The sequence below is a fragment of the Triturus cristatus genome, chromosome 2_1, assembly GCF_964204655.1.
Source record: "Triturus cristatus chromosome 2_1, aTriCri1.1, whole genome shotgun sequence".
In the NCBI taxonomy this organism is placed as follows: domain Eukaryota; kingdom Metazoa; phylum Chordata; class Amphibia; order Caudata; family Salamandridae; genus Triturus; species Triturus cristatus.
This window is the reverse complement of record NC_140581.1, coordinates 282,209,269-282,234,626: the sequence shown is the minus strand read 5'-3', so window position 1 is coordinate 282,234,626 and position 25,358 is coordinate 282,209,269. Positions and strand designations below refer to the sequence as shown.

At 43.8% G+C, this 25,358-nt stretch overlaps 1 protein-coding gene across 1 annotated transcript in view; it reads left to right on the top strand.

Moving 5' to 3' along the window:
• The window catches only part of GDNF (glial cell derived neurotrophic factor), a 65,717-nt gene extending 41,066 nt beyond the window's left edge, over window positions 1–24,651 (top strand). The window contains exon 3 of the mRNA XM_085631111.1: window positions 21,949–24,651. Coding sequence (XP_085487237.1) covers window positions 21,949–22,433 — 485 coding nt within the window. The 3' untranslated portion in view covers window positions 22,434–24,651. The remainder of the gene's footprint in view (window positions 1–21,948) is intronic.
• Window positions 24,652–25,358: the final 707 nt, after the last annotated feature.

The following is a 25,358-nucleotide window of genomic DNA, read 5'->3' as shown; positions in this document are numbered from 1 at the left end:
TGCTTAGGACATTAACTCACAACATTTCTAACAAGCATTTGCAATGCAATAGGTCTCGCATTTGCGGGAGTTTAAGGTATTGGCATTATAAATGACAATGCCTTTTATTTATCTGATTTTATAATTAACACATAAATAAAAGGCATTGTCATTTACAATGCCAAAAGCTCACACTCTTGTAAATATGAAGCTGCTGCTCTTGTCCCGAGCTGCTTGGAAAATGAAAGCACGCTTGGTGCGCTGAATGTTGCAGGAAAGCACGTTGTACCTGCAGTAGGAGAAACTAGTGCTTACAGACTAAATAAGACATACTGTGTAACAACAGAAGTAAAAGGGCCAGTCCTCATGGGAGGTTACAAATGAAAACAAGGCAGTACTAAGGAGGGATTAACAAGCCTATTACCGAACCAGAAGCCAGCATTTATGAAGGACAACGCCACAAGCCAATGAAAAATATGGGCGGAAAGAAGGCAGAGCTTCAAGTCCATACTCTACTACAGCATGCCTCGCAGAGCAGCGCATGCGCTCCCCAGGCTGGATCAGATCTAAGACATGGCATAGGCTTCTTCGCTGGAAACAACATGATACTATCCTTTTTCACAGGTCACTTAAAAAACCTAACAAAAGGCAGACACATTGCCAGACCCTCTAGTCATACACAGACTTCAACTGGACTCATTGCTTGCCATCTGCTATTCAGCAACCCTTTCTTTATCCCCAAAGAGACGCTAAGTCCTTGAGGATTTCTTCCATGCAACAATCTTTACACTGGCACCCTTAAAAATATATTGGGATGCTTAAAAAAAAAAAAAAGCATAGAATTCATCGGTGCGAACTAGAGGTGTTATTAAACCGCTACTTTCGCAGTTTGAGCCGGTGGGTAGGAGCAGGAGATGACAACAATATTTAGGTGTTTTTTGCTCCTTTAACTTTGATTGGAGACTGCGATATCAAAGAAGCTCATAAAAATCGATCTCTTAAAGTCCAAGGGAGGGAGAGGTTGATAGAAAAAGAGAAATGTAAAAAACAATGGAAGAGTGAATGGATGGATGTAGAGGCTGATCGATAAAGAGGTTAATGAAGGGATGATAGAGAAGGATGAATAGAGTATGAAAAGATAGATTTGTTTTTGTAACATATTTTATTAGATTTTTCACTCTTTCGTTTGTCGGACTACAATCAGCAGCCATTACCATATAAACCATTACAAAGAATACATGTATATACGCAGTACAATCAAAAATGCAAGAGGCAGTTACGCTAATAGTGGTAATCACAAATGTACATGAAGGCATTGTAGTTCTTTGCACAGACGTGCACGGCAATCTGGGGTGTCCAGCTGAAGCCTCAATTGGTACCTTACGATCTGCACTGCTATACCAACAACATTTGACAAATAGGTTTATGTAATGTAATAAAAAAGCTATCCCTCCCTCCCCCCATTAACCCAACTTCTCTTGGCCCCGTACCACATTGCACTTTACAGCGGAATATTCCATTAACTGCTCTCTCCATGACCGACAAAGCTCCAAGATTCATAGTTACCATTTCAAGTTTTGTAGTGGTAGACCAGCAGGGTTTATCACTCATTTACTATACTGGTCAATGTGGGGTAGGGCAGTCTGGTGTCTATTGCGCCTGCGCTGTAGGGACTCTTCTTAAATGGTATTCCACTCAAGGGAGATTAACTTCTTGCGCAGACCCCTGGCTTACTCTCGTCGTATCGCCGCGCTTTCAGCGCTGCTCCATCTTACCACCTCCCCATGCCAGCTACAGAGTGTTGGGGGTGTAATGGACTTCCATCTCATTGTGAGGGTGCGTTTGGCTAATAGCAATGCTAGGTCAATAAAGCGAAACTGTAGTTTCTGTACTTTGGGACAGCGGGTCAGCCCTAATAGAAACGGCAGGGGTATCTGGGAAGGGGATCCCAGCCACGGTTCTAATTATGGTGGCCACCTCCGACCAATAAGATGCCAGCTTTGGGCACACCAGGAGCATGTGGAGCAAGTCTGCGTCTTCCAACCTGAACCTAGGGCATTGGTGTTGTGTGGCCGGGTATATACATTGCAGCCTATGTGGGGTGAGATACGCCCTGTGAATGACCATGTATTGAATGAACTTAAACTTGGCGTTGCGCAGGATTTTCTTGGGGTATTTTAAGATCTTTTACCCTAGTGTGTGCTGTAATACCTTTGTATAGCCATTTAGTAAGGTGGTGGTCTTCTCCCATCAGGTAGATCATGTAGACCAGTTCATGTCGTGCAGGTGCCATCCTACGTGGGGCCCAATGTTTCTTCACATATTGTATGAGTGCAGCGTGCGTGAGATATAGTGTGTCAGAGACCCCATGACATCGTACGAAATTGCCATGATCCATGAGGGTGCCATCATAGAACAGTGTGCCCACTGTGGCGAACCCCCCTCCGTCCAGGCTAGGAGACGCCGCTTAGTAAGTAGGCCTGTAGGAGTAGGGATGCCTAGGAGTGGCAAATTATCCGAGTACGGGGGGCAACTCCACGTGTAATGGACTGCCTTTTTCCAGCACTCCAGCGCTGTGCGTAGGAATGGTGGGGCACAGATCGGTATACAAGCTGCCGGCAGAAGTAGCGTTTGGAGTCCTCCTCGTTCTATGTCAGCGGGGGTATAAGCTATCTCATGCAGGTTACGCCGCAGTAGCCAGTACGAAAGCCACTGTAGTTGACTGGCATAACAGTAGGCACGGAAATCAGGAGCACCCAGCCCTCCCTTATTGGTATCCAGTTGTAATTTAACCAATCCCACCCTCCGGCGGCCTGCGTCCCAGATTAGGTCAGAGAGCATCTTGTTCAGCAAGTTAAGGAGTGTAGTCGGGATCGTCACTGGCACGTTAGTAAAGAAATACAACAGACGCGGCAATACCACAATTTTTGAGATCGCCACTCGTCCCATCACAGAGAGCGGTAGGGAGGACCAGAACAAAACCAGTACTCTGAGTGATCTGACGGCTTTTCCCAAATTGCCTTCTATTAGGTCTGGTGCAGTTCTGTACACTTGTATACCGAGATATTTGAATGTGTGGGTTGCAACTCGTAGAGAATGAGCGCAAAATTGGATGGCCTCAGTGTGTTCCCCTGGACAGAAAAAGAAAGCATAGGACTTACCTTCATTGATAGTAAGGCCTGAAATATTTGCAAAGGTGTTGAAGGGTGCGAGTTCTGCAGTTACATCTTTGGCATATAGAATGATATTGTCTGCATATGCTGATATTATATGCGTAGCCTGCCCCAGTTTGTATACCTGTCAGCGTCGCAGCCATCCATACCCTGAGGGCCAAGGGTTCCAATGCTAGCACGAACAATAATGGGGAAAGGGGGCATCCCTGACGTGTGCCCCTGCCGATCAGATATTCTCGGGAAATGTGACTCCCAGTGCGGGCTCTCGCCGTGGGAACCGAGTATAACAGTTTGCCTCACTTCAGATATTCCGGAGGAAGTCCGAATCTCTCAAGTGTCCGGAACATGTAATCCCATCTGAGTGTGTGAAATTCCTGCTTCAAATCTAGAGTGATACAACCTGTACACCTTTCTGAGGGGGTAGCAGTCATGACGGGATATAGCCTCCTAATGTTAAGTGAGGTGCTACATGCCGGTACAAACCGACGCTGGTCAGGGTGAATCAAATGATGTAGGTAGGGGAGCAAGCGACTTGCCAGGATTCTGCTCAGTATTTTATACTCAGTCGTTAATAAGGACAACGGTCTATAACCCGTGAGGTCTGTTGTCGATCGTCCCGGTTTGGGGAGGGAGACCACTAGTGCCTGCCTAGTAGTGGGACAAAAGGGGGTGGTGATGGACGGAGCATCAGAACCAATCAAACACTCACACCTAGTCAACAGATCTGGGTTTGATCCATCACCGTTCTTTAGCCCACTCTGCCACCCCAGTTCAGACATGGCCATATGCAAATCAGTCTGACCCTGTGCCTCATGGGAACAGTCCAGCCCGAACTGCCAAGCCATGTCTTCCCTGGACCGGAAACAAGCTTCCTGGGACCGGTTTCTGGCATTTCAGTCGTCTTCAGCCAGGCTTGCTTGAATCCAGTGGCAAAGTGAGCAAGGGGGGGGGGGGGGGGGGCAGTGTTCCAGTGTCTCTTGCAGTGTTGTACAGGCGCTTCAGTGGAGGCACTAGGGAAACTGAGAAGGTAGCAAAGAATTCGGCTGGGAGGCCATCAAGACCAGGGGCCTTGTTAAGGGGAAGACCCTGGCAGCTATGATTTCTGGTCACTGTGATGACCTCGTGTATAGGGGTGTGCAGGGATCATCCCGGAGTATGTGCGCCAGTAGTGGGCCGACCCTGTCTGCTTCAGCGTGCTTGGCGTGTGTGTATAGGCAGTGTAATCGATGCATCGCAATGTTTCTAGTAGCTCTGCGTGTTTTATTCGAGCTTCCTGCAATGAAGCGTCCTTAGAGGGATCATTTGCCGTTGCCTGTTCTAATTCATTCAAAGTATTTTCGACTTCTCTAAGATTATTGTGTATTTCCTGTCGTGCCCCTGCTATAGTGCTAATAGCTAGGCCTCTGATCACTGTCTTAAAGGCGTCCCACTCCACCTGCGAGGTAGAGGAAGTTCCTGTGTTTTCAGCAAAATAGTGGTGAATGCCAGTGGAGAGGGTCTCCCGGAAGACCTCGTCCTCAAGCCTCTGAGGCCATAACTTCCAGGTGGGGACTGGAGTGGGGATTCTGCCCCATGCTAGCGTAATTTCCAATGGGTTATGGTCTGAAAGTGTCTTACCCAAATACGTGGCATGCGTGATCTGGGTCGTGATGCGATTGGAGCAGAAAATCCTATCTATACGAGTGTGTAGTTGATGTGGATGGGAGAAAAATGAGTATTCTCTACTGGTCGGATGTTTCAATCGCCAAACGTTTCCCATCCCCCATCTGTCAGCCCAGTCACTCAGTGCGTCAGCCTGTCTTATGGAGATAGCACCAGCTAGAGGGGGGTCAGATCTGTCGATGGCAATATCCGACACAGCGCTATAGTCTCCGCCTATTATCCATGGACATGTAGCCCAGGCCACTAGTACAGGGTTAATGCTCAGTAGGAATTTGTCCTGCTCGAAGTTGGGTGCGTATATACTACCCAGCATTATTTGTGTTCCATCTAGCATGCCTATCACCAATTTATACCTGCCTAGAGGGTCCACCCGCTGCTCCAGTGCCTTGAAAGGAACTCCACTTCTAACCCATATCGAGGCATCTCTGGCAAAGGCGGAGTATGATGCGGAAAAAACCTGTCCCCTCAATTTTTTGCGCAGTTTAGCTATCTCAGCTGTGGTCAGGTGGGACTCCTGTAAACATACAATATGCGCTCGTCGCCTATTGAGTTGCGCGTGGATTCTATGTCTCTTGTGGACAGACCCCCATCCCCGCGCCTTCCAAGTTATTACGTTGTAGCTGTCCTGCATGTGTGATCAAATTGCACTAACAATATGAACATGTGTGGCGTAGGGGGAGCAGCAATACACAGTGTTGTGGAATTGGGGGTCCAGAATGTAGAAACTACGAAACTAAAAATTACAATACTCGGGCCGGCGGCGAGAACTACGCTGGCCCAAACCAGGTGCACAACGGTGCAAACAAGTAACAGTGTACGTGTTGCTTTCGCTGTGGGGGGGTGTATTCCTAGAAGCTGTCTAGTGAGGCGGGAACGGTGTGTGCTCTACGCTGCCCAGACCTTAAGTGACAGTATTTATCCCGGAGTCGGCACGTCAAAAAGAACCATGTATTGTGAATGGGGGAAACTTACATATGCACATCTAGATAACTTAGCTTACGATATGTTCCAACGGCCGCCACCCAGCTACCCCAGAAAACTATCAGCGGTCTGAGGCGAAATATTGCTAAACAAAGTTATACTGGATTCTGAGTCAGAATGGACCGAGGCGTCCTCCAACTAGTCCGAGGGCATTGGGTGCATGCCTTCTCGCAACCTGTTGGCTGTCTCCAACATCTCTGCTTGGTCCCGCTGAGCCTGCTTCGGGGTGGGGTTCCCAGGCTTGGCCATACGCCCTGCCCTGAGGCATTTTGACTTGTGGATCCATCTCGGCTCCGGGGGTACCTCCATGGACTGTGAGGAGGGGCCGGACTCCCCCGGGGGGGAACATGATTTCGAGCCACTCCTCTACCTCATCTGGTGTTTCAAAAAACTGTGTCTTTGGGTTATGGATTATTTTTAACTTGGCTAGGAACAGCAACGCATATTTGATGTTCAGCGCTCTGAGTTTTTTCTTTGCGTTTTGATATAGGGAGCGCCTGCGCTGTACCAGAGCAGTGTAATCCGGATATAAGGACACCCGTTGATTCTCGTAGTGTATTTGGGACAGTTCTCTCGCCCTCTGCAGTAGTACATCTCTATCCCTGAAATTTAGGATTTTTACTATTAGTGGGCGAGGGTGGGCCCCAGCCGTCAGCCTACCAGATGGAATCCTATGTGCCCTCTCTACACAGAAAAAGTCAGACCAGCCTTCTGAGGCCACATGTTCTCTTAACCAATGTTCCATAAAGATGGTGGCCTCCGTCCCTTCACTGCGCTCTGGTAGGCCTATGACGCGGATGTTGTTGCGTTGGGCTTTACCCTCTGCGTCTTCCGCCTTCTCCTGCAGACCAGCGACTTGTTTCTGGAGTTGTACGAGTTGCGATCCATGTTCCTTGTGCTGTGGCAACAGTTCCAGAAGCGCGAGTTTATTGTCTTTGACAGTTGTGGCCAGCTTGGCATGATCGGCCTTAAGGAGGGTGAATCCCGTCATCAGAGAGCCAAGTTGCTGCTCTATGGCCGCCCTCAAGTCTAGCACTTCTTTCAATATGAGGTCAAGCTTATCCACGGGGGCTTCGAGGTTAGGGGGGGGAACTTTGTCCACAACCTGCGAAGCAGGCTCTCTGTCTTCCGTCCCCTGAGTGTCCGCCGCTCCAGCCTCCTGCACTTTGCCCCTGGGGCGCTCAATTACAGTGACACCCAGGAGCCTCCGCCGCAGTTCTGCCACAGCACAGCGCCCGCACACTGCAGGGGGGTATCGACACTGTGCTCACGTACCGGTGGGGGCGCTCTCAGAATGATCGGGATAACTGCTGCGGCACAAACGACAGGTGGGACGTCCGGCGTCAGCTCACCTCAGGCTCGCAGGTGTTCTACCAGGGCACGCCACTGCAGGAACGGCCGCCACCCTGTCGAGGCGCAGTCCTCAGGCCCGATGGCCCCTCACCGGGGTTGGGCCGGTTCATCAGGGGTCATCCCCATCGGGGGCTTCACCAGCGCCCCGTCGCCACCATAACAGCAAGTAAGGAAGGACCACAGTAACTGTCCCCGTTTACTAACAGAAGGATGCAAGATTCGGCCGAGTCGTCGTCGGGAGCGGCCCCCTCCCGGGATAGTGGTCGCTTGTCGGTTTGTGGGCCCCGGGCAGCCCCGCCACCCGCAGCGGACACACTCCACCGGCCACGCCGCAGTCTGCTCACAGTGCGCAGCGCGGGCCTCTCTCAGGTGCTCCCTCGGCTTCAGATCTGCATGATGGCAGCGGGGTTGAGCGCCGGCATCACGCCCCGCAGGCGCACACAACAGCGGCCGGTCTCGGGTTCCCCAGCGGCCGTGAGAACAGCTCTACGGCGCCCTTGATAGATCACAGGGGGGAACTAGGGCAGAGCTCCGGCTGCTATGGTCCCAAAGGCTCCGGTGCAGCTCTCAACCCTCGTCTCTTCTGGAGCCGGCCACGGCCTCTACAGACCTACCCCTGTCCGTAGCCCGTAACTCCAGGCAGGCGGAGCAGTCGAGAGTCAGGACAGGAATCAGCAGCAGGTAGGCGCCAAGTGTGGTTCGGGGATCTCTGTGGGGGATTTAGGGGCCCGTTGGCACAGATCCGGCAGGATTTCAACAGGATTATACAGATCGGGGCGCGGAGCTCGTTCTCCGCGCGTCCGCCATGTTCGGCAGTTAGCCATGCCCCATGAATAGATAAATAGGTTGATATGCAGAGATAGATGAACGGGGAGGATGGAAGAATGGATGGAGGGAGATGGATGGATGGAGGGAGGGATGGAAAGATGGAGAGAAGGGTAGATGGCAGATGGATGGAGAGGATGAAGGCAGAAAAGTATGAATGGATGGAAAGAAAAGAAATTGACGATCAAAATAAGGGCGGTAATATGAATGGATTGATGGATGAATGGAAAGATGGATGATGAATGAAAAATGTAAGACGGAAAAAGACAAGGAATAATGGATACAAACTAAGATGAACAGAAAGTCAGATGAGTCTATGGAAAAGACAAAGATGGTTGAATGAATAGATGCATGAGGGGGTGGGAAAAGTACAGACCTTATGGAAAAAGGCAAGAAAGGCAAGGAGGAAAAAGACAGAAAGGATAGGGAGAAGAAAGGACATAAGACTGTCCGAAGCAGAAATATGGAAAACCTTAAATGTCATGAACTTCTTCTTTTCCTACCCAAGTCATCAAGCAGTGTGTATTCCGCTCCACTCATTTTATGACGAGTCTCTTTTGTGCATCCGGCTATAACACCCCCATCCTTAGACTTATAAAACTCTTTATTCACTTAGCAATAAGGGAGGAAGTGAATTTGGGAATTTTAGAACTCCATTGGTGGGGCAAGCACCTGAACAACTGCCGGATTCACTTTTCTCACCCTTACATTCCATTTCGGACATGGTTCCATTGGTAGGAACATGCATCAAAAAAGATGGATTATCCCTATCCAAAAATATTTCATTCGACTTCCCACACCTGACAAGGACACTTTCACAACACCTTTGCATAAAACATTGTAAAGATGTCTCCCTTCCCCACTGGAAAAAATGTATTCAACCCTAAGAAGCATTGATGTTACTTTATAACACACATAAACCTCACCGGGTACAGAGAAATGCTTTAATCAATCATTCTAAACCCTCTGCTAAAATATATGGAAGAGCATTATCTACTCACTGAACGGGAGAACAAAACTGTATAATCTTTACTAAAATCCACCTATCCCGGCCATCCCAAGGAACTCAGCATGACTAAGAAGTCAAGGAACTAATTGAAGCATTGCATTTGATACCATAACAGTAAAACAATCATTATACTCGTATGAAGATAATAGGCAATAATGTCTGTAACAATAGGAAATACTCGTCCTAAAGGTCTGATATCGAAAGGCTTGCTTAATTTAACTGCTATTACTTTTATGCGATCCGTTTGTGCTTTAGATGGTGATCTAAAAATGATGATCAAAAGTGAAGCAGCAGAGTGGATGGTATTGGCGATTATCTGAGGTGCAGAACAAAGCTCTTAGTCAATAAAACACAGTGACCGAAAGAATACTTTTCAAACCATTATCATTTCAATTAAAGAAATTTATTTATTTATTTGTGTATTTTGTAAAGCGCACAGATGCCCCAACGGGGGGCGTCCCGGCGCTGAGAACTCTGGAAACAGAAAGCATAGGATCAGAAAGCCTGTTTAAGAAGAGAAGAGATGGGTCTTCAGGGATTTACGGAATGCTGATTCTGTTTGGCAGGTGCGTAAGGCTAGCGGGAGCTTGTTCCAACGCTGAGTGGCACAGACCTCAAAGGTTACAGAATTGCTTAAAAGAAGTCAAGTGCCCTACTCACCACTGTAATGACATCACATGGTTCAGAGTTTGCCACGTCTCTATCAGAGCTCTGTTTGCACCTACTTTGTACATTGAAATCGAGATTTCTATTAGATTTAAGCAATTTTTTTAAATTCAATTTATTGCTCAATTGAGTGTTCGTTAACTGCTCGTGTTGGGGGGCTAGTTGGGATTAACCAACTTCAAAGGCCATTTAAGATTTGGATACTGTGTCAGTTGCTCTATCTTGGACTTCATAATAGATTTAGGAACTGATTAAATAAATGAGGGTGGGTGGAAAAGAGGAGAGGAAAGGAGAGTAGGAAAGTACAGAAGAGATTGTTTTTTTTAAACATTATAATTTATTGTATAATTAACTACAGCGGTAACATTTCAATGCTGTTTGTGATATTTTAAGCTCTGATATCATTAGCAATGTGATGAAAGAGTTACATTTTTTAATTGTGTTGGTGTGTTTAGGTTTTCTTATTAGCGTCAACATTTTCTATTATTTTTAGTACATTTGTTGTAAATGACTACATGTCCGTGTTAGGTGTTGGGAAAAAAAAGATTTATTTTAGAGAAAAATAAGGTTACCATGCAAAACTCCAGTTTGGCCAAATGTGGCAGTAAGGTAGCTGTGAGATTCGGTTTTTGCTGGGCTGGATTTAGCTGGAGGTGTCAGGCATTTTGGTGTAAGCACTCAAAACACTCCTTTCTAAGGGATGCACCATTAATGAGACTTAACAATTGCCCTTCTACTGAAACCTGGCCGCATGATTATTCATGAATGTAAACCTTGTTACATCTGTGCTGCGAGCTCACCAGAGAATGCAAGCATTCAGGAGAAGGTGGCGAGCTCCCACACACAGTCTGATAGCAGGTTGCTTGATGCTGTGCTCAGCGCGTGGTCCTCGATGCTAAGACTCCATTGCTGTTTTGCGCTCACGGTCACCTGGAGAGGTAATTCGCTAGCCGTGCATATTAATGTGTGAGAAGGGTGGTAATGGGACTAGAGCAACTCAGCGCGACAAAGTTGGATTTTTGTTTTTTCATGTGTCAAGCCGACAGCATGAGTTTTATAGCATAGAGGCCCAGACATGCCTTATGAACTAACTTTTCAAGATGTTGGTCTGTCCGGAGAATTCTATCTAAGGTTTCCACTCAAAGATGAAGTAGAGTTTTTTCTTGTGGTCAGTTCCTGTTTGAATCATAAGTAAGGAGGAGTACACAAGTGATAATCGCAACACTTATTACCTTATTTTGTGTTGTGTTCTTCGCTCCCTTGGTACTAATTTTGTTTCTGATTTGTGGTTCTTGCAGTTGGATCTTTTACTACATCTACTTTTGCATAGTATTGTTGGCTCTTTCCTGTGAGAACTGCAGCGAGAGATGATGCTGTGGAATGTGGTGTGCTTGGGGGTGTTTTGTGCAGCACTGGTTGGTAGCAGTTAGAAGGAGAAGCTGAAGTGACAGCATGCAAGTTAATGGTTTAGGTGTTCCTACCATCCTGGTTTGTTGTGTCTAACTGGAACCAAGAAGTTATTTATTTACTGCTCTTTCAAGGCGGCTTTACATCTCACGCACACAGTATTAAACCCTAAAACCACATGTGCAAGGGGAAGGGCTGTTGAACTGCAGGGCGCAAGAATATTACTGCATCACACTGACATGCAGAGAGCTGCATATTTAACAATGGCTGTTAAGGTTAGCTAGCAGTCTTAAGAGGACTCAAAGGTGGCATGCAGGAAAATAAGTAATAATATACTGGTAAAATGTGAACTGATAACCTGGATAAGCAGAAGTACTGTACTGAGAATCTGAAGGAAGCAATGATCTGCAAGGGTGCAGAAACATACAGCTCGGTATCAGTTAATTTGTGATTCTTTAAAGTTGTGCTATAGGTAGGCCAATCTCTAAACAAAGTGGTATAGGTCGTTGCCTAGTATGCTCCTGCTGAGGAGTATTACTTTTCATGTGGGACTGTCCGTCAGAGCCAGGCCGCGGAGACAGAGCGGGCAAACTGAGAGTGCCTGTGCCTACCTCTGTCTGCACGCTGCTGACATTATTGAGGGGACACTGTCACCCTCACAACACAGAGCGGACATCAAATTAGCAAGGTATTACCCTGCTTATTATGACTGGTGACAATTCCCTTTGTGTGCAGACTGTATGTTATTTAGTAGTATATAAGTCAGCAAGAGCGGTCACTTCAAGGGAGCATCTTTCCTAATCGCCTGCTCATCTTTGCGATTTTTATTTGTTACATCCATAATCCAAGTACTGAACCGCTGCAGAATTATTTTAATAAAAGACAGTAAGTTTAGTACTTAAATGATTTAGAGTAGGGCAGGCATCCCGTGAGCGCAATGGAAGCCTTCGCGCACACGGCAGAGGACTTTGTGCTCCCCTTACGGTGAAACATTTTCACCAACAGTGATTCTGTTGGCAAAGCGGAAGTATTTTTGGGTGGAAAAATAATTGCCAACAAGGCCTTAAGGAATCTATATCTACGTTATCAGACTCATGGTTTTGCAGCATGAATCCTTTTCTGGATTCACATACTGTATATTATTCTGCCATCTAGTGGCTGGGTCCGTAATAGTCTTTTTTCTTTTTTTTGCTGGGTGTCGTCAAGCACCATTTGGTGCTAGGTCCATCCCTTGTGTGATGTCAGACGGCACCCTGGAAGTTCTTGTGCATGGTAGCCATCTTCAGATTCTTTTTTCTGCTGTTGGGTCTGGAAGCAAAGGGAGACACTCCGAAGATTTGGACGAAATCCCTGAAGAAATCACAGAATTCGAGTGAAAAAACCATTGATCATCGACACCGAAGACATCGGAGAAGGACCTCCGGACACCTTCTTTCCGCCGGGAGACCCTGATGTAGCAACTACGCAGATGGATCAACAGGGGGAGGTAAGAAATCCTCAACCGTCGGCAACCAAGGGCCTCGAAAAGAAGGTGCAAAACGCAGCCCAGGCGTAGAAGAAAATGACGACTGAGGGTCAGCCGTGACCAAAAGAACCCCACGGATCTCATTCCAGGGATACCAACGAGGGAAGATTGCCTAAATCAACAAAGGCGGGTGTCGAACAAGAGGCCACAAAGGGAAAGACCACACCCTTGGAGCCAGAAGCCACCACATCCAAGAAGAGGATCTCCCCGGCCTCAGATGTCGAAAGGGTCCTCGAGGTGGAGAAAAAGAAAAGATGCCTCGAAGCAGACATGGCGGTGAAAAAAGGAGTTTGATGAAGCACTGAAGAAATTCCAAATTCCCGCGAAACCACTGGCGCTGCCAAAAACACAGAAGAAGAGGAAGAGATCCTCAAAGCCTTCGAAAACCTCGAAGACAAACTCAACGCTCCAGAAGAAGAGGAGGCCTTGGGGTACTTTAGAGGATGAATTGAACGACCTCCACACAGAAAGCCCAGAAGGTCTGCAGCTATCCCTCTAAGGCTTTGCCACAAGACCACATAGCCTTCTACAATAGCCGCATCAAGAGAGCAGCTGATACTTCGGGGTCTGTTTAGAGGAGGAGAAAGGAGACTATTGTTTCCTCCTACAGACTTTGCCACCCTCCACCAAAGAGACACAATTTCTCCCAATGCTACCAAGCATCCTGGATCAGGCCAAGGAGGCTTTCAAAGAGCCTGCCTCAGCAAAGGGAGTAACCCCAAGGGTGGAGAAAAAATACAAGCCGTACACTAAAGACCCTAAATACATTCAGGAAACACAGTGCCACACTCTATCGTCACCACGACAAGAAGAAGAGGCAACGCCCACTCCTCTACTGGTCCAACTCCAGAGAGAGAAAGCAAAAGAATGGACATGGTAGGGAGAAAGATGGAAAAGAAGCAGCAATGCAATGGCGCATTGCAAACTCCAATGCTCTTCTCAACAAGTATGGCCACCAACAATGGGATGACATCGAGAAAATAATGAACAAGCTCCCAGAAAAAGATAAAAAAGGGCAAATTTCATCATACAAGAGGGAAAGAACATAGCTGACACCTGCCTGAAATCAGCCCTAGACACTGCAGATACAGCCAGTTGACAAATGTGCACAGACACTACGTTCAGAAGGCATGCCTGGCTCAGAATATCAGGCTTCAAACAAGAGGTACAAACTTTAATAATCAACAGGTACTTCACAGGAGACGCACTGATTCGAAGTGAAGTTGATAAATCACTTCAGTAAATAAAAAGGACAACGAGACTGCCAGAGCTATGGGAGCCCTACAATAGGGGGGCACCCTAAAAAGAGGAGGTTTTAACACCAGAAGACCCACAGGTAGAGGAGATTTCTCAACGGGCCAACAACAATCTCAAGGCAGTGGCAGCAATCAAACCAGCAGTCCTGATACCAAGGCGAGCAACAGCAGTCAAGGCAGCCCTTTCAGGGCAGAGGAAGAGGCAGGGAATTACCCTCAAGAGGAGGAGAAAACTCCAAGTGACTTGCCCACAACAAAAGACCCCCACACAACACCAGTGGGATGCAGAATAGCACACCACCTACTGCAATAGAAAGACATCACCACAGACAGTAGGATTTTAAACGTGGTACGCCATGGCTATTGTATAGAACTAACAAACCACCCCCCCACCAAACCCACCAAAAAGAAGAAGTTCCAAGGAACAGAACTCTTACAATTAGGACAAGAAATAAAGGATCTCCTGAAAAAACAAGCAATTGAGAAAGTACCAAGGAGGGAACACTTCAAAGGAAACTATTCACCTTACTTCTTCATTCAAAAGCAAGACCTCACGCTAAGACCCATCTTAGACCTCAGATTCATAGACAAATTAATTTGCACACAGCATTTTAAGATGGCAACACTGCAGGAGGTAATCCCGAAGCTATAAAAAGGGGATTTCATAGCAACAATAGATCTAAAAGATACCTATCCCAACAGTCCCATGAACCAAGCTCACAAGAAATACCTCAGGTTCTTCCACGAGAACACTCACTACCAATTCAAAGTTCTGCCTTTCGGGATAAAATCAGCACCAAGAGTCTTCACAAAGTGCTTAGCAGCAGTGGCTGCATCCCTGAGAAGGAGAGGGATACACTTCTATCCCTATCTAGACGGCTGGCTGGTGAAAGCAAATTTAAAACAAAGATGTTACACTCACGTTCATCAAGTGATAACAACACTGCAAAAAATTGGGGTTTTCTATAAACCACAAGAAATCATCCACAAGGCCAGGACAAGAAAAAACCTTTTTAGGAGCAAGATTAAACTCCAAAGTTGCACGGGCATACCCTAGTTGAAGAAGAATACAAGCCATCAAACAAGTAACTCGCCTTTACCAGAAGGGTCGGTCTCTGACAGTGAGGACAGTCATGAAGCTCATGGGCATGATAGCATCATGCATTCCCCTCATCATTCATTCACGCCTCCACATGTGCCCTTGCCAGAGTGGCTATGCAGCAGTTGGTCACAAAACACAGGGAGTTGGGAGGATCTAGTGGTTGTAACAGAAAAGATTCAAACAGAGATACAATGGTGGGCATCCAAGAACATAACACTGGGCAGACCTTTCAGGACAGCAACTCCCTCAGTGACCATCACAACAGATGCATCCCACAAGGAGTGGGAAGCACATTCAGGAAACCTGAAAGTATGGGGTCAATGGAACAATATAAAGCACATCAACTTCCTAGAGGTGAAGATGGTGTTCCTGGCACTAAAGGCATTCCAAGCACACATTGTAAGGAAGACAGTATTAATACAAATCTACAACACCATTGCTATTTTTTACTTCAACAAACAGGGAGGAACGAAATCATTCACCCTGAGCAAACTAGCTCAAGAAATATGGAAATGGGCCAAATTCAAGGAAAATCAGCCTACAGACAATTCATTTGCCAGGGAAAGACAACACAGAAGCAGACCAACTCAGCAGACAAAACAGCAGTTCGCACAAGTGGAAAATAAAACAAATGACCCTGCAACAGGTCTTCACTCTCTGGGGAACAACAGACATAGACCTATTCGCAATAATGGAGAACAAGAAATACCAATCCTTTGCCTCCAGGTTTCAACACCACCTATCAAAAGGGAATGCCCTGTCACTAAACTGGTCAGGGACATTTGCATAAGCTTTTCCTCCAATTCCCCTATAACAAAAGGTTCTGATGAAAGCCAGACAACCAGGAACAAACCTAATACTCATAGGTCCTCAATGGGAAAGACAAACCTGGTACTCAACCTTACTAGAACTGTTCAGGGGACAAATGATCAAGGTCAAGGAAGATCACGACCTCCTCACACATTGCAAAGAGGGTAAATCTTTCACCCAGAACCAGCAACGCTCAGCCTAGTCGCCTGGCACCTGGATACATAGAGTTAGGCCATTTAAACATGCCGCAAAGAACAATGGAAATACTAAAGGAGGCAAGCAAAAAGACCACAAGACAATGCTACGCAGCAAAGTGGAAACAGTACACCATCTGGTGCTCAAAAACAATACCCTAATCTCAATTTCCACACAAGAAACAGTGCTCATATATCTGACACTTGCTTGCCAGTAACATCAACTACTCAAGCTTCAAGGTGCACCTGGCAGCAATTGTAGCCTATACCAGGGGAAATTAATGTAAAAGTTTCATCACAGCACCAGTCATCAAAAGGCTCCCTGAAGGGTCCACAAAAATTGCACCCCCAAGAAAGGCTCCATCCCCTATGTGGAGCCTAAACACTGTCCTAACACAACTAATGACAGGACCATTCGAGCCTATGCACAAGGCAGAACTCAAATACATCACCATAAAGACTGCCTTCTTAAAAGCCATAATATCTGTATGACAAGTAAGTGAACTACAAGCGTTAACTATTGAGGAACCATACATGCAAATCAACAAGGACAAGCTTATCCTAAGGACAAACCACCCTCAATTCCTACGTAAAGTAGTAAGCAAGTTCCACATGAACCAAAGCATACAGCAGGCAGTTTACTTCAAAAACCCACAAACACGACTAGAAAGAAGCCTTTCTACGATGGTCGTAAGACGGGCTTAACTTTACTATCTACAGGAGACAAAACAACTCCGTAAAGGCAATAATTTGTTTGTCTTTCACTCCAGATCCAACAAAGGAACACTTGTGACAAAGGGGACAATTGCACATTGGATTTTAGAGGCAATTCAGGTTTGCTATGCCTGAGCAGGAAAAACTGTAAACAAAAGCGCAACAAATGTCAACCTGCTGCTAAAATAAAATGGCAATCTCACAGACTCGCTTAGCTGGCAACACCATTCAAATACACACTCTATAAAGACTCAGTGCCTTTCATGCTTGGCACAGTTAGACCTGGCTTGGTTGTAACATATGTATTATCAAGAAAGTCCCACAACACACATCCGTTTTTTCAGGTTTCACTTTAGAACCATGAGCTCATTTTGATGAAAGTTTCTTCAGTGGATACGAAACAAAGCTCAGTGGTCATATTGCATAATTCAGAATGTTGGACACACTCTGCATAAATGTTTGCCAAAATATAAAATGTAAGCCGGGATTTGTGGAAATATAAATGTATTGTTTTGGGGTTGGTAATAGATATTAAGTACATAATTTTTAGAGTTTTAAAATAATATGATTTCAAAACCTTCATACATGAATGAAATTCTGTGTTGGCCAATGGATTATGTTTTTGCAAACTGATATATTACAATAGACCGATTTACAATATAAATTAAAATAATAGCCAAGTGCTTGATCAGTGAGGAACAGAGAGTAGATGAAGCACCCTCAAACTTATTCCAACCTAAGCAGAGGTAACTACATTGGGTCCGATCCACAAAGGGTTCACAAAGGCTTTGTACTGAGCAGAACTAACACTTTCTAAAATAAAATGATTTCACTCCCATTCATCTAATCAATATTGGTGGAATTTATAATTTTAAAAGTGTACTTAAGAATGCAGAAAATTAAACGGGTGGCAGAATGGCTACAATAGCAATTTTAGGGTTGAAGGCTCGATTGTTAGCATTTCTGTCAGTAGCATATTTAAAAGTTTGAAGATTATCCAGAAACTCGGAGGTTTGGGGCATTCACAAACCTCTGCAAGCATTTGCTTTCACACATTGTTGTTAAGTATTAGCTCTTACATTATTGTGTTTCTAGCGCTATGATGGCCCCTTTTGGCAACAATGCACTTAACAAACATTCAATACTGTTGCTAAAGCAATTTTGTGTTACATTTATTCATACTGAATTGTCAATCATGTGGACAATTTGCCTGTATACCTTTTATGCATTAAAGTACTTTTTGGAGGTGGCTCAGCTAGTATAAAATATTCCTAACCATGCTTTCGCATGATCAGCAACCAAGGAGTAAATAAACACCTAAAAGTACAAAACCAAGGTCCATGGGGGTCCATTTGGTAATTCACTAAAGTTTATATACTTTAAAAAAAAATTGTTCATATCAAATGGATGGGAGCTCATCAGTAATAGTCACATTGAACTAGTAACTGCAATGTGCAAATTTAAATATCGTTCAGCCAAAATTTTGCATCCAGAAGACAGACTATCACAATATCATGGATGTGAGCATATATAAGTAAGCATAGTTGTATTTACATTTATATTTTTATTTACATTCCGAACTCCACATATGCACCTTTGTGATATTATATCAGTAAATCTTCTGGACATGATATTTTGGAATCACTCAATACAGTGACATACGTCTGTGTGGTCACTTCTAGTAATGTTGCTAGGAGTGGTCACTGTTGTGATTGTCCCTGATGTGGTGGTCACTACAGCAATCATTTTCAAAAACATTAGTACCTCAAGACTATTTCTGCAATCAGAAGTAGCTGTCAATATAGAAAATGTTGGGGACTCCTGGATTATTTCCTTCATTAATATTCCGGGTGCAAATAGTAAGGTTTTTGTTGGATTTATTCATTGTGGGTTCCAAAAAGCCAGCATCAAGAATGTAGTACCAATTACACTGTAAACAGTCAACTCATCTCAAAAGACTTTCTCAATGTCCTGAGAGTAAACTGGAATATTTGATCAAAGACTGGGTAACTAGTGTGCCTACTGGTAATTAGGCCAAAAGGTTGCAGGTATGGCAGTTATATGTTGATGAGATAAGTCTGTACCAGCCAGTAGGATAAAGACAAGAATTCACATTGTGTTTGGCGTGTGAATTAGAATGTGATAGTCAGCCAGGTTACATCAAAGTGCTCTATGATAAGCTGAGAATAAGCAACAGGTGCATGTACCCTGTTCTGATGTGATGAACGGCAGAAAAGTGTGGCGGGCGCTAAAGTGTACGTCCTTGTCCTACTGGCCAGTACTGACATATCCCATCAACCTATGATCACAATATATACAACCTTTTGACCTAATTACCATTAGGGCAGACCAATTACCTCGTCATTGATTATATATTCCAATTCACTCTCAGAGCCTTGAGCTTGACAGTTGGTCAGCTTTTTACATGTCGGCTGATAAAAGGCCTGGAATCAGAATTATAAGGCTGAGCTGAAGGGCAAGGGTCTAAAAAAGAGAGGAGATTTAACAACTGGTATGGCCCAAAGCAAAAAACCTAGAACATTCCACCCACTGCAGGTAGAATGTTCTAAAATGAACAAGGATAAACAAAAGATGTTGGAGCAGAAGTCTGTGCCAGCCGTTTCCGGCCCTAAGCTGCTCCATTACCTTCAGTGGACCTCCCAACATTCCAATGTTCTAATACTTGTTAAAGGCCCTCTACCCAAATTAGAGACCTCTGTTGCAGGCTCAGGCCTATAATGATGGAGAAGGCCTTAAGGATCAATTTAGCACAAGGCAGAAGGACTCTAGTGATTGTAGATCTTTCCACCTGCTGAGAATAGAATGTTATCAATTACACAGGAACAAACAGAAAGACAAACATTACAATGTTTGGAGCAGAAGGTCTACACCAGCTTTTATGAGCCCTCTGCCATTCCATTGTCATCAGTAAAGCTCCCAATATTTCAGTGTTCGAACACTGTACTGCATGCAGTATTTAATATAGCCTTAGAGCCCATTGTAGCAGACTCTACTGGCCATTATTGGCCAGTAGAGCCCGCTACAGAGGGCTCTGAGGTTGTTAGAACATTCTGTCCCTAGAGGGCAGAATGTTCCAATTTGTAAAACAAAGGTTTCACGGAGCCTAAGGGGTTTAAAATCCCCTCGGGCTGTGTGAGGTTGAAATCCCCCCGGGCTCCGTGAGGGCTTTGTTAAACATTGGAATGTTGATGGTCCAGGCTTCTACCGGCCATTAGAAGCCCGGATAACTGCACTGTTTTCAAGGAGCTCCCAACAGTCCAATGTTCTAATAAAGGTTTTCTGGACAGCAATTTTGTGATGGTTTCAGGTTCTGGAATCTTGCAGATGAATGGCTCACCCACCAAAGCAATTGTACGTAAAGGAGCAGAATGGTCTAATTTGTAAAACAAAGGCGTCACGGAGCCTGAGGGGGTTAAAATCACCTCGGGCTGCGTGAGGTTGAAATCCCCCCGGGCTCCGTGAGGGCTTTGTTAAACATTGGAATGTTGATGGTCCAGGCTTCTACCGGCCATTAGAAGCCCGGGTAACTGCACTGTTTTCAAGGAGCTCCCAACAGTCCAATGTTCTAATAAAGGTTTTCTAGACAGCACTTTTGTGATGGTTTCAGGTTCTGGAATCTTGCATATGAATGGCTCACCCACCAAAACAATTGTACGTAAAGGAGCAGAATACTGTTTGTTTTGGTAGTTGAGAATCTGCATCTGGATAATTAGTATAAGCATCTGAGTCTCGCCAAGTATCAGGATTTCACTGTTATCCGTTCAGTTATCTCAGTTTAGCAAATTAGTACTGCTAGTACCAAGCTAGCCCAAGTGTGGAGAAAAATAGCAGGAATACCTATTGAAATAGTTACGTCTGACATAATTCACATTTTGTTAATACATTGGAGAAGGGCACAAAGTCACACAGGATTCAAATATGTTCCCCATGTTCTGTAACTTATGGGTGAGTGTGGGAGAAGTATCCCTCACTGGGGGACAGTCTAAAGCTCTTGAGATAGACTCCACTGGGCTCAGAAGCAAAACAGCTGTTTTTGGTAACAATTAATTCTGTTGTATCATTTGCCATATTCAAATATGTAGTAGGGGTTAACAAATAGCACGGTGTCCTAGTCCCTATTCTTTTCATTTGACACTATGTTATGTTAGTAGAGATTTGTACAGCACTGCATCGCCATCAGAATGGCCTTGCAGCGCTGTTGGTTACCTTCATGCCCATGCCGTGTTTTCAGTCTGAGTAGTATTCTCAGTCGCATGACTATATTTATATTATCATATCAAAACCACTAAGAGAGAGTAGAGGCAAAAGGAGGTAGACTTGTCCTCCAAACTGAAATCCAGTAACCAAAGAAGAGTCCCTCCTGCTAGAGAAGAATGGAGATGCAACCTCCTTGTACGAAGGGAAAATACAAATTTCTTTTAAATAACCCTCACCCACCAGGGTTGCCCCATGGTGGCATGCTTCATCATAGGGTTCATCTCTGACCTTCTACGGACTGGGGCGTGCTGCTACCTGCGGAGACGCGGGAGCAGTTCACAAACAAATATTCCAATACACCTACTGCAGTTATGAAGTGGGTTACTTATATATACAAAAAGAAGGTTTAAAAATATCTAACTAGTGGGAAAAATAACTATTACACACCATAATTTATGTGTATAATCTATAATAATAGTTAAAATGTTATGATTTAGATTACAACTCTTTTTTACTCAAATGGTTTAAAAACATTTTGCTTGAAAGTTTACTTCACAATGTGAATTAAATTAATGAAATTATGTAACTAATGGGCTTGAGTTTCTTTTGATTTTGGGTGCTTTTTTCAATGATATAAAACCTCCCCATTAAACACCTTTCAAATTAATAGCCCTCTCTTCCTGTCTACTTATTTCCCATATGGCATTCTCCTTTCTCCTTATTTTGTATTAAATTTATTTTCCCCCCGCTAGTTTGGTATGGAGGATATTCTCTGTTGGTCCTATATCTGTTTTCTCTCCCTCTCATAATTATACCTGTATCTTCTCCCTCCCATAATTATGCCTGTTTCTTTAATAAATAGTTTCCCGAACCCCTTGGTAACAAAAGTGTTTTTTCAAACAAAAGGTTTCAAACAATTGTCCAGAAGCATTTGGATGTTGTGTACAGGCTTTTAATGGGATTAGCTGGATAAAGCGTAAAGGTGATCTCAATCATATATTGATCATTAGCCAAGCTTGATGATGATCATTATTGTGAAGCAGTAATACTACATTTCATAATTTTATTTTGCAGCGAATATGCCTGACCACTATCCAGATCGACTTGATGATGTGATGGAATATATCCAAGATACCATTAAGAGACTGAAGAGATCATCGGACAGACAAACTCAAACACTTTCAAAAAGGGAGCGGAGTCGACAAAAAGCAGCAGCAAATATGGATAATTACTCTAAAAAGACAGGAAAAGACAGGAGGCGAAAGAACAGGGGTTGTGTTTTAAAGGAAATCCATTTAAACGTGACTGACCTGGATCTGGGATATGAAACCAAAGAGGAGCTTATCTTTCGGTACTGCAGTGGGACCTGCAATGCTCCAGAGACCACGTATGACCAAATCTTAAAGAATTTAACTAGAAAGAAAAAGTTTGCAAATGACAAAGTGAAACAGGCTTGTTGCAGACCCATCGCCTTTGATGATGATCTTGCATTTTTAGATGATAACTTGGTTTATCATACACTAAGGCAACATTCCGCAAGAAGATGTGGATGTGTCTGACTGGTTAATATCACAACAATACAGTGAGTAGTTCCATTCCTGCGAGTAGTGCAAAGAGAGGGATCAGGTTCCCAGGAAGAAGGCTTCTGAGACAGAAGAAGCGGACCAAGGGCGATGGAGTGCAGTCGACAAGGGAGCCTCCAGGGGACAAATAGCCAGCGACAGAGGCACGGATAGGACAGGAGTCACTAAGAGTTGTTTATGGCTGGACTGGCAGCATTAATGGATGGGTGGATGTGCTTTAACCATTTCGTTGGGCATGGTTAACCAAAGAGGATGGTGAGATCAGTTTATAGGCCTGAACACAACCAACTATGTATTGTATTTTGAGCATTTTGTTTCAACCACTTTTTGCCATTACAATGAGAATTACTACTGGGGTGATTTAACTTAACAACATTTAAAATCATAGGGTTCTTTCTGTTTGAAGATGGCATTTCAAAACATAAAGAAGAGTGTCTTTTACTTTAACAGCCACATCAAAAGTTAAATAAGACACACTTGCCTTAACTGTTTAATTTATGGTGGGATAAAGAGAAGGACAACCGTAAAGTGTTTGGGGTAATTGTTCGAAGTCTTGCAGGTAATGTTTTAAAGTACTGAGATCTCACTGGACTATTGCCCTTCACAAGACATTGTGGTTCTAAGCATTGTGTGCAGTGGGGTGTTAGTGTATCCTGCTGCACAACACGCAAGGCATTTCTTCTGGTTTACAAAAAAAAAGACTAATTTCTCTTGCATAACAGTACATCTATGATTGGTCATTGCGACCAAAACTTGACTATTTGATGCCATGCATCCATTCAGATTCATAAATATATAATAGATATTTATTGAGATTTAAGTTATTGTTATTTATTATAGTCCAATTATGAACCTTTTCTCTTTTCTTATTTATTAAAGATTTTCTTCAAAGGTGCCAAAGTGGAACATGTTCGCAAAAGTTAAGCTGGGAACAAGAATCCAAGTGTTAACATTTACAAAAAAAACAAAAGAATCACTCACTTTACCTTTTTAAACAAAAAACGACTTTGCTATTGCAAATCAAATAAAATGTATGTAAAGTTGATTTAGGACGTTCCAAGATGCATATTTAGTAACAATATTTCCTAAACCTGATAATTTGTTTCCAATCTCTGTTCTGGCTAGCACATTGCAGTGTGTTGTAGCAATGTGTTATTCAACATACACTGGCATATTATTGATGGCGTTTCACCATTATGACTAATCTATCAAACGTTCTGTCTAAAATATTCAGGACATTTCTAAATGATTACAGAAATGAAACAAAACTTTGTAAAACACGATTTGAGAGTAGCAAATTCAACACAATACTTCATGATCCACTTGGCACAAATGTATTACTCATCCACTAAGAACCATTCTTTCTACACAAGGTGGGTAGTGTTTCTTTGTAAGAGAAGGAAGGCAACAAAGGATATTAAATGCTTTGGCAATTGGCTCAACATAGATAGCCTTCTTTCTGCTGCTGGGAAATGGTTAATGCGAGTCACAAAGCGCACCTAGACTGTCAGCCACAACATCAATTTAACATTTCGGCTTACGTCCTGCAAAAATATTTCTCCATTCTGTTTGTGCATTGTTAATGCTAGTTCCTGGATATTATTAGGTTTCAAGGAAAGAATTTCCAGTATTCTTAAACAACGCCCCACTCATGATTTCCATTGTACTTATAGTAAACTGGCACTGTAAAATGTTAGCCCTGGGCACATTAGCAAGAGCTAGTTTGTGCAATAACGTTTGCAATATTAGAAGATTGTTAACATGCATTTCTTGAAGTATCCCATTTATTAGTAACTTTTTCACAAAGCGGATGGTCAACAATTTCCATCAGGCTTTCGAGAGCAAAATAATAGGGTCCTACGGGGAGTCAACACCAGTTTAAATGGTTTTAATTCAAATTGGTGCATTGGTAATAAACCCTTTATTGCTGCTTCACTGGTTGTGGACTGCCTGCCCAAATAAATGTGCACCACGCCATCAACAGGCTTGTAATTAACTATATGTTCCCTAAAGCAAGAGGGTAAAGTTTGTGATTTTCCCAACTGTATCAAAGAAAATAGTCATACTTCTCTACAGGTTTTTACTTCACGTCTCCGTCATTTTGTGTCATTCAACCAAAGTTCTCTACAGACTTTATTTTTGTACAATATTCATTTTATAACTTTTTACAAAATAAAACTCATTTCTATCATCATCTGCATTGTCTTTTTCGATGACAGCCTTCTAACATATTTACCTGCATACAGGGATAAGTGTGGTGGTTTAATCAACTAATTTGCATGTTCTGAGACAAAGATTTGAATTCTGGAAGACCACTGAGGTGGGTAACATTAACACCTGCACCCTAAGGCAGTATGAAACCACATGAATGTGGAGCAAGTAAATAACCAATAACAATACAATCAACTGTTCACCTGTTATTAAAAAACCTACAAAAATGAACCAGAATCACGACAATGCTATCTTACACATTTAAGTGCCAACATGGTCAAGCTGGAGATACATAGAAAAAAAAGGAGGATGTTTTAATTCAGAAATGTTATATTTCCTCTGACAAGGCCTTGTTACAACATTCCAGCTGTTGCCCAACGGATGTCCTCCTATATGTTCAATAACTGTTTCAAGCATTCCAGCAGACCTAGACTGCTAGGAAATATGAGAATATGAAGCTAATGGAGGGTGCACCAGGTAAAAGAAGTCCAACCAGATGTCTTTGTCATAAGTTTTTATTTTTCAAAATTCATTTCTTTGTGTTTACACAGAAAGTCCAGCCAACGCGTTTCATTCCACAAAACACTTGGAACTTCATCAGGGCTGAAAACTAATATACAAAAACACATCAACAACACAGCACAAGAATCAAAATCAATTTATATAAATGCATCGAGACATGGCAAAAGA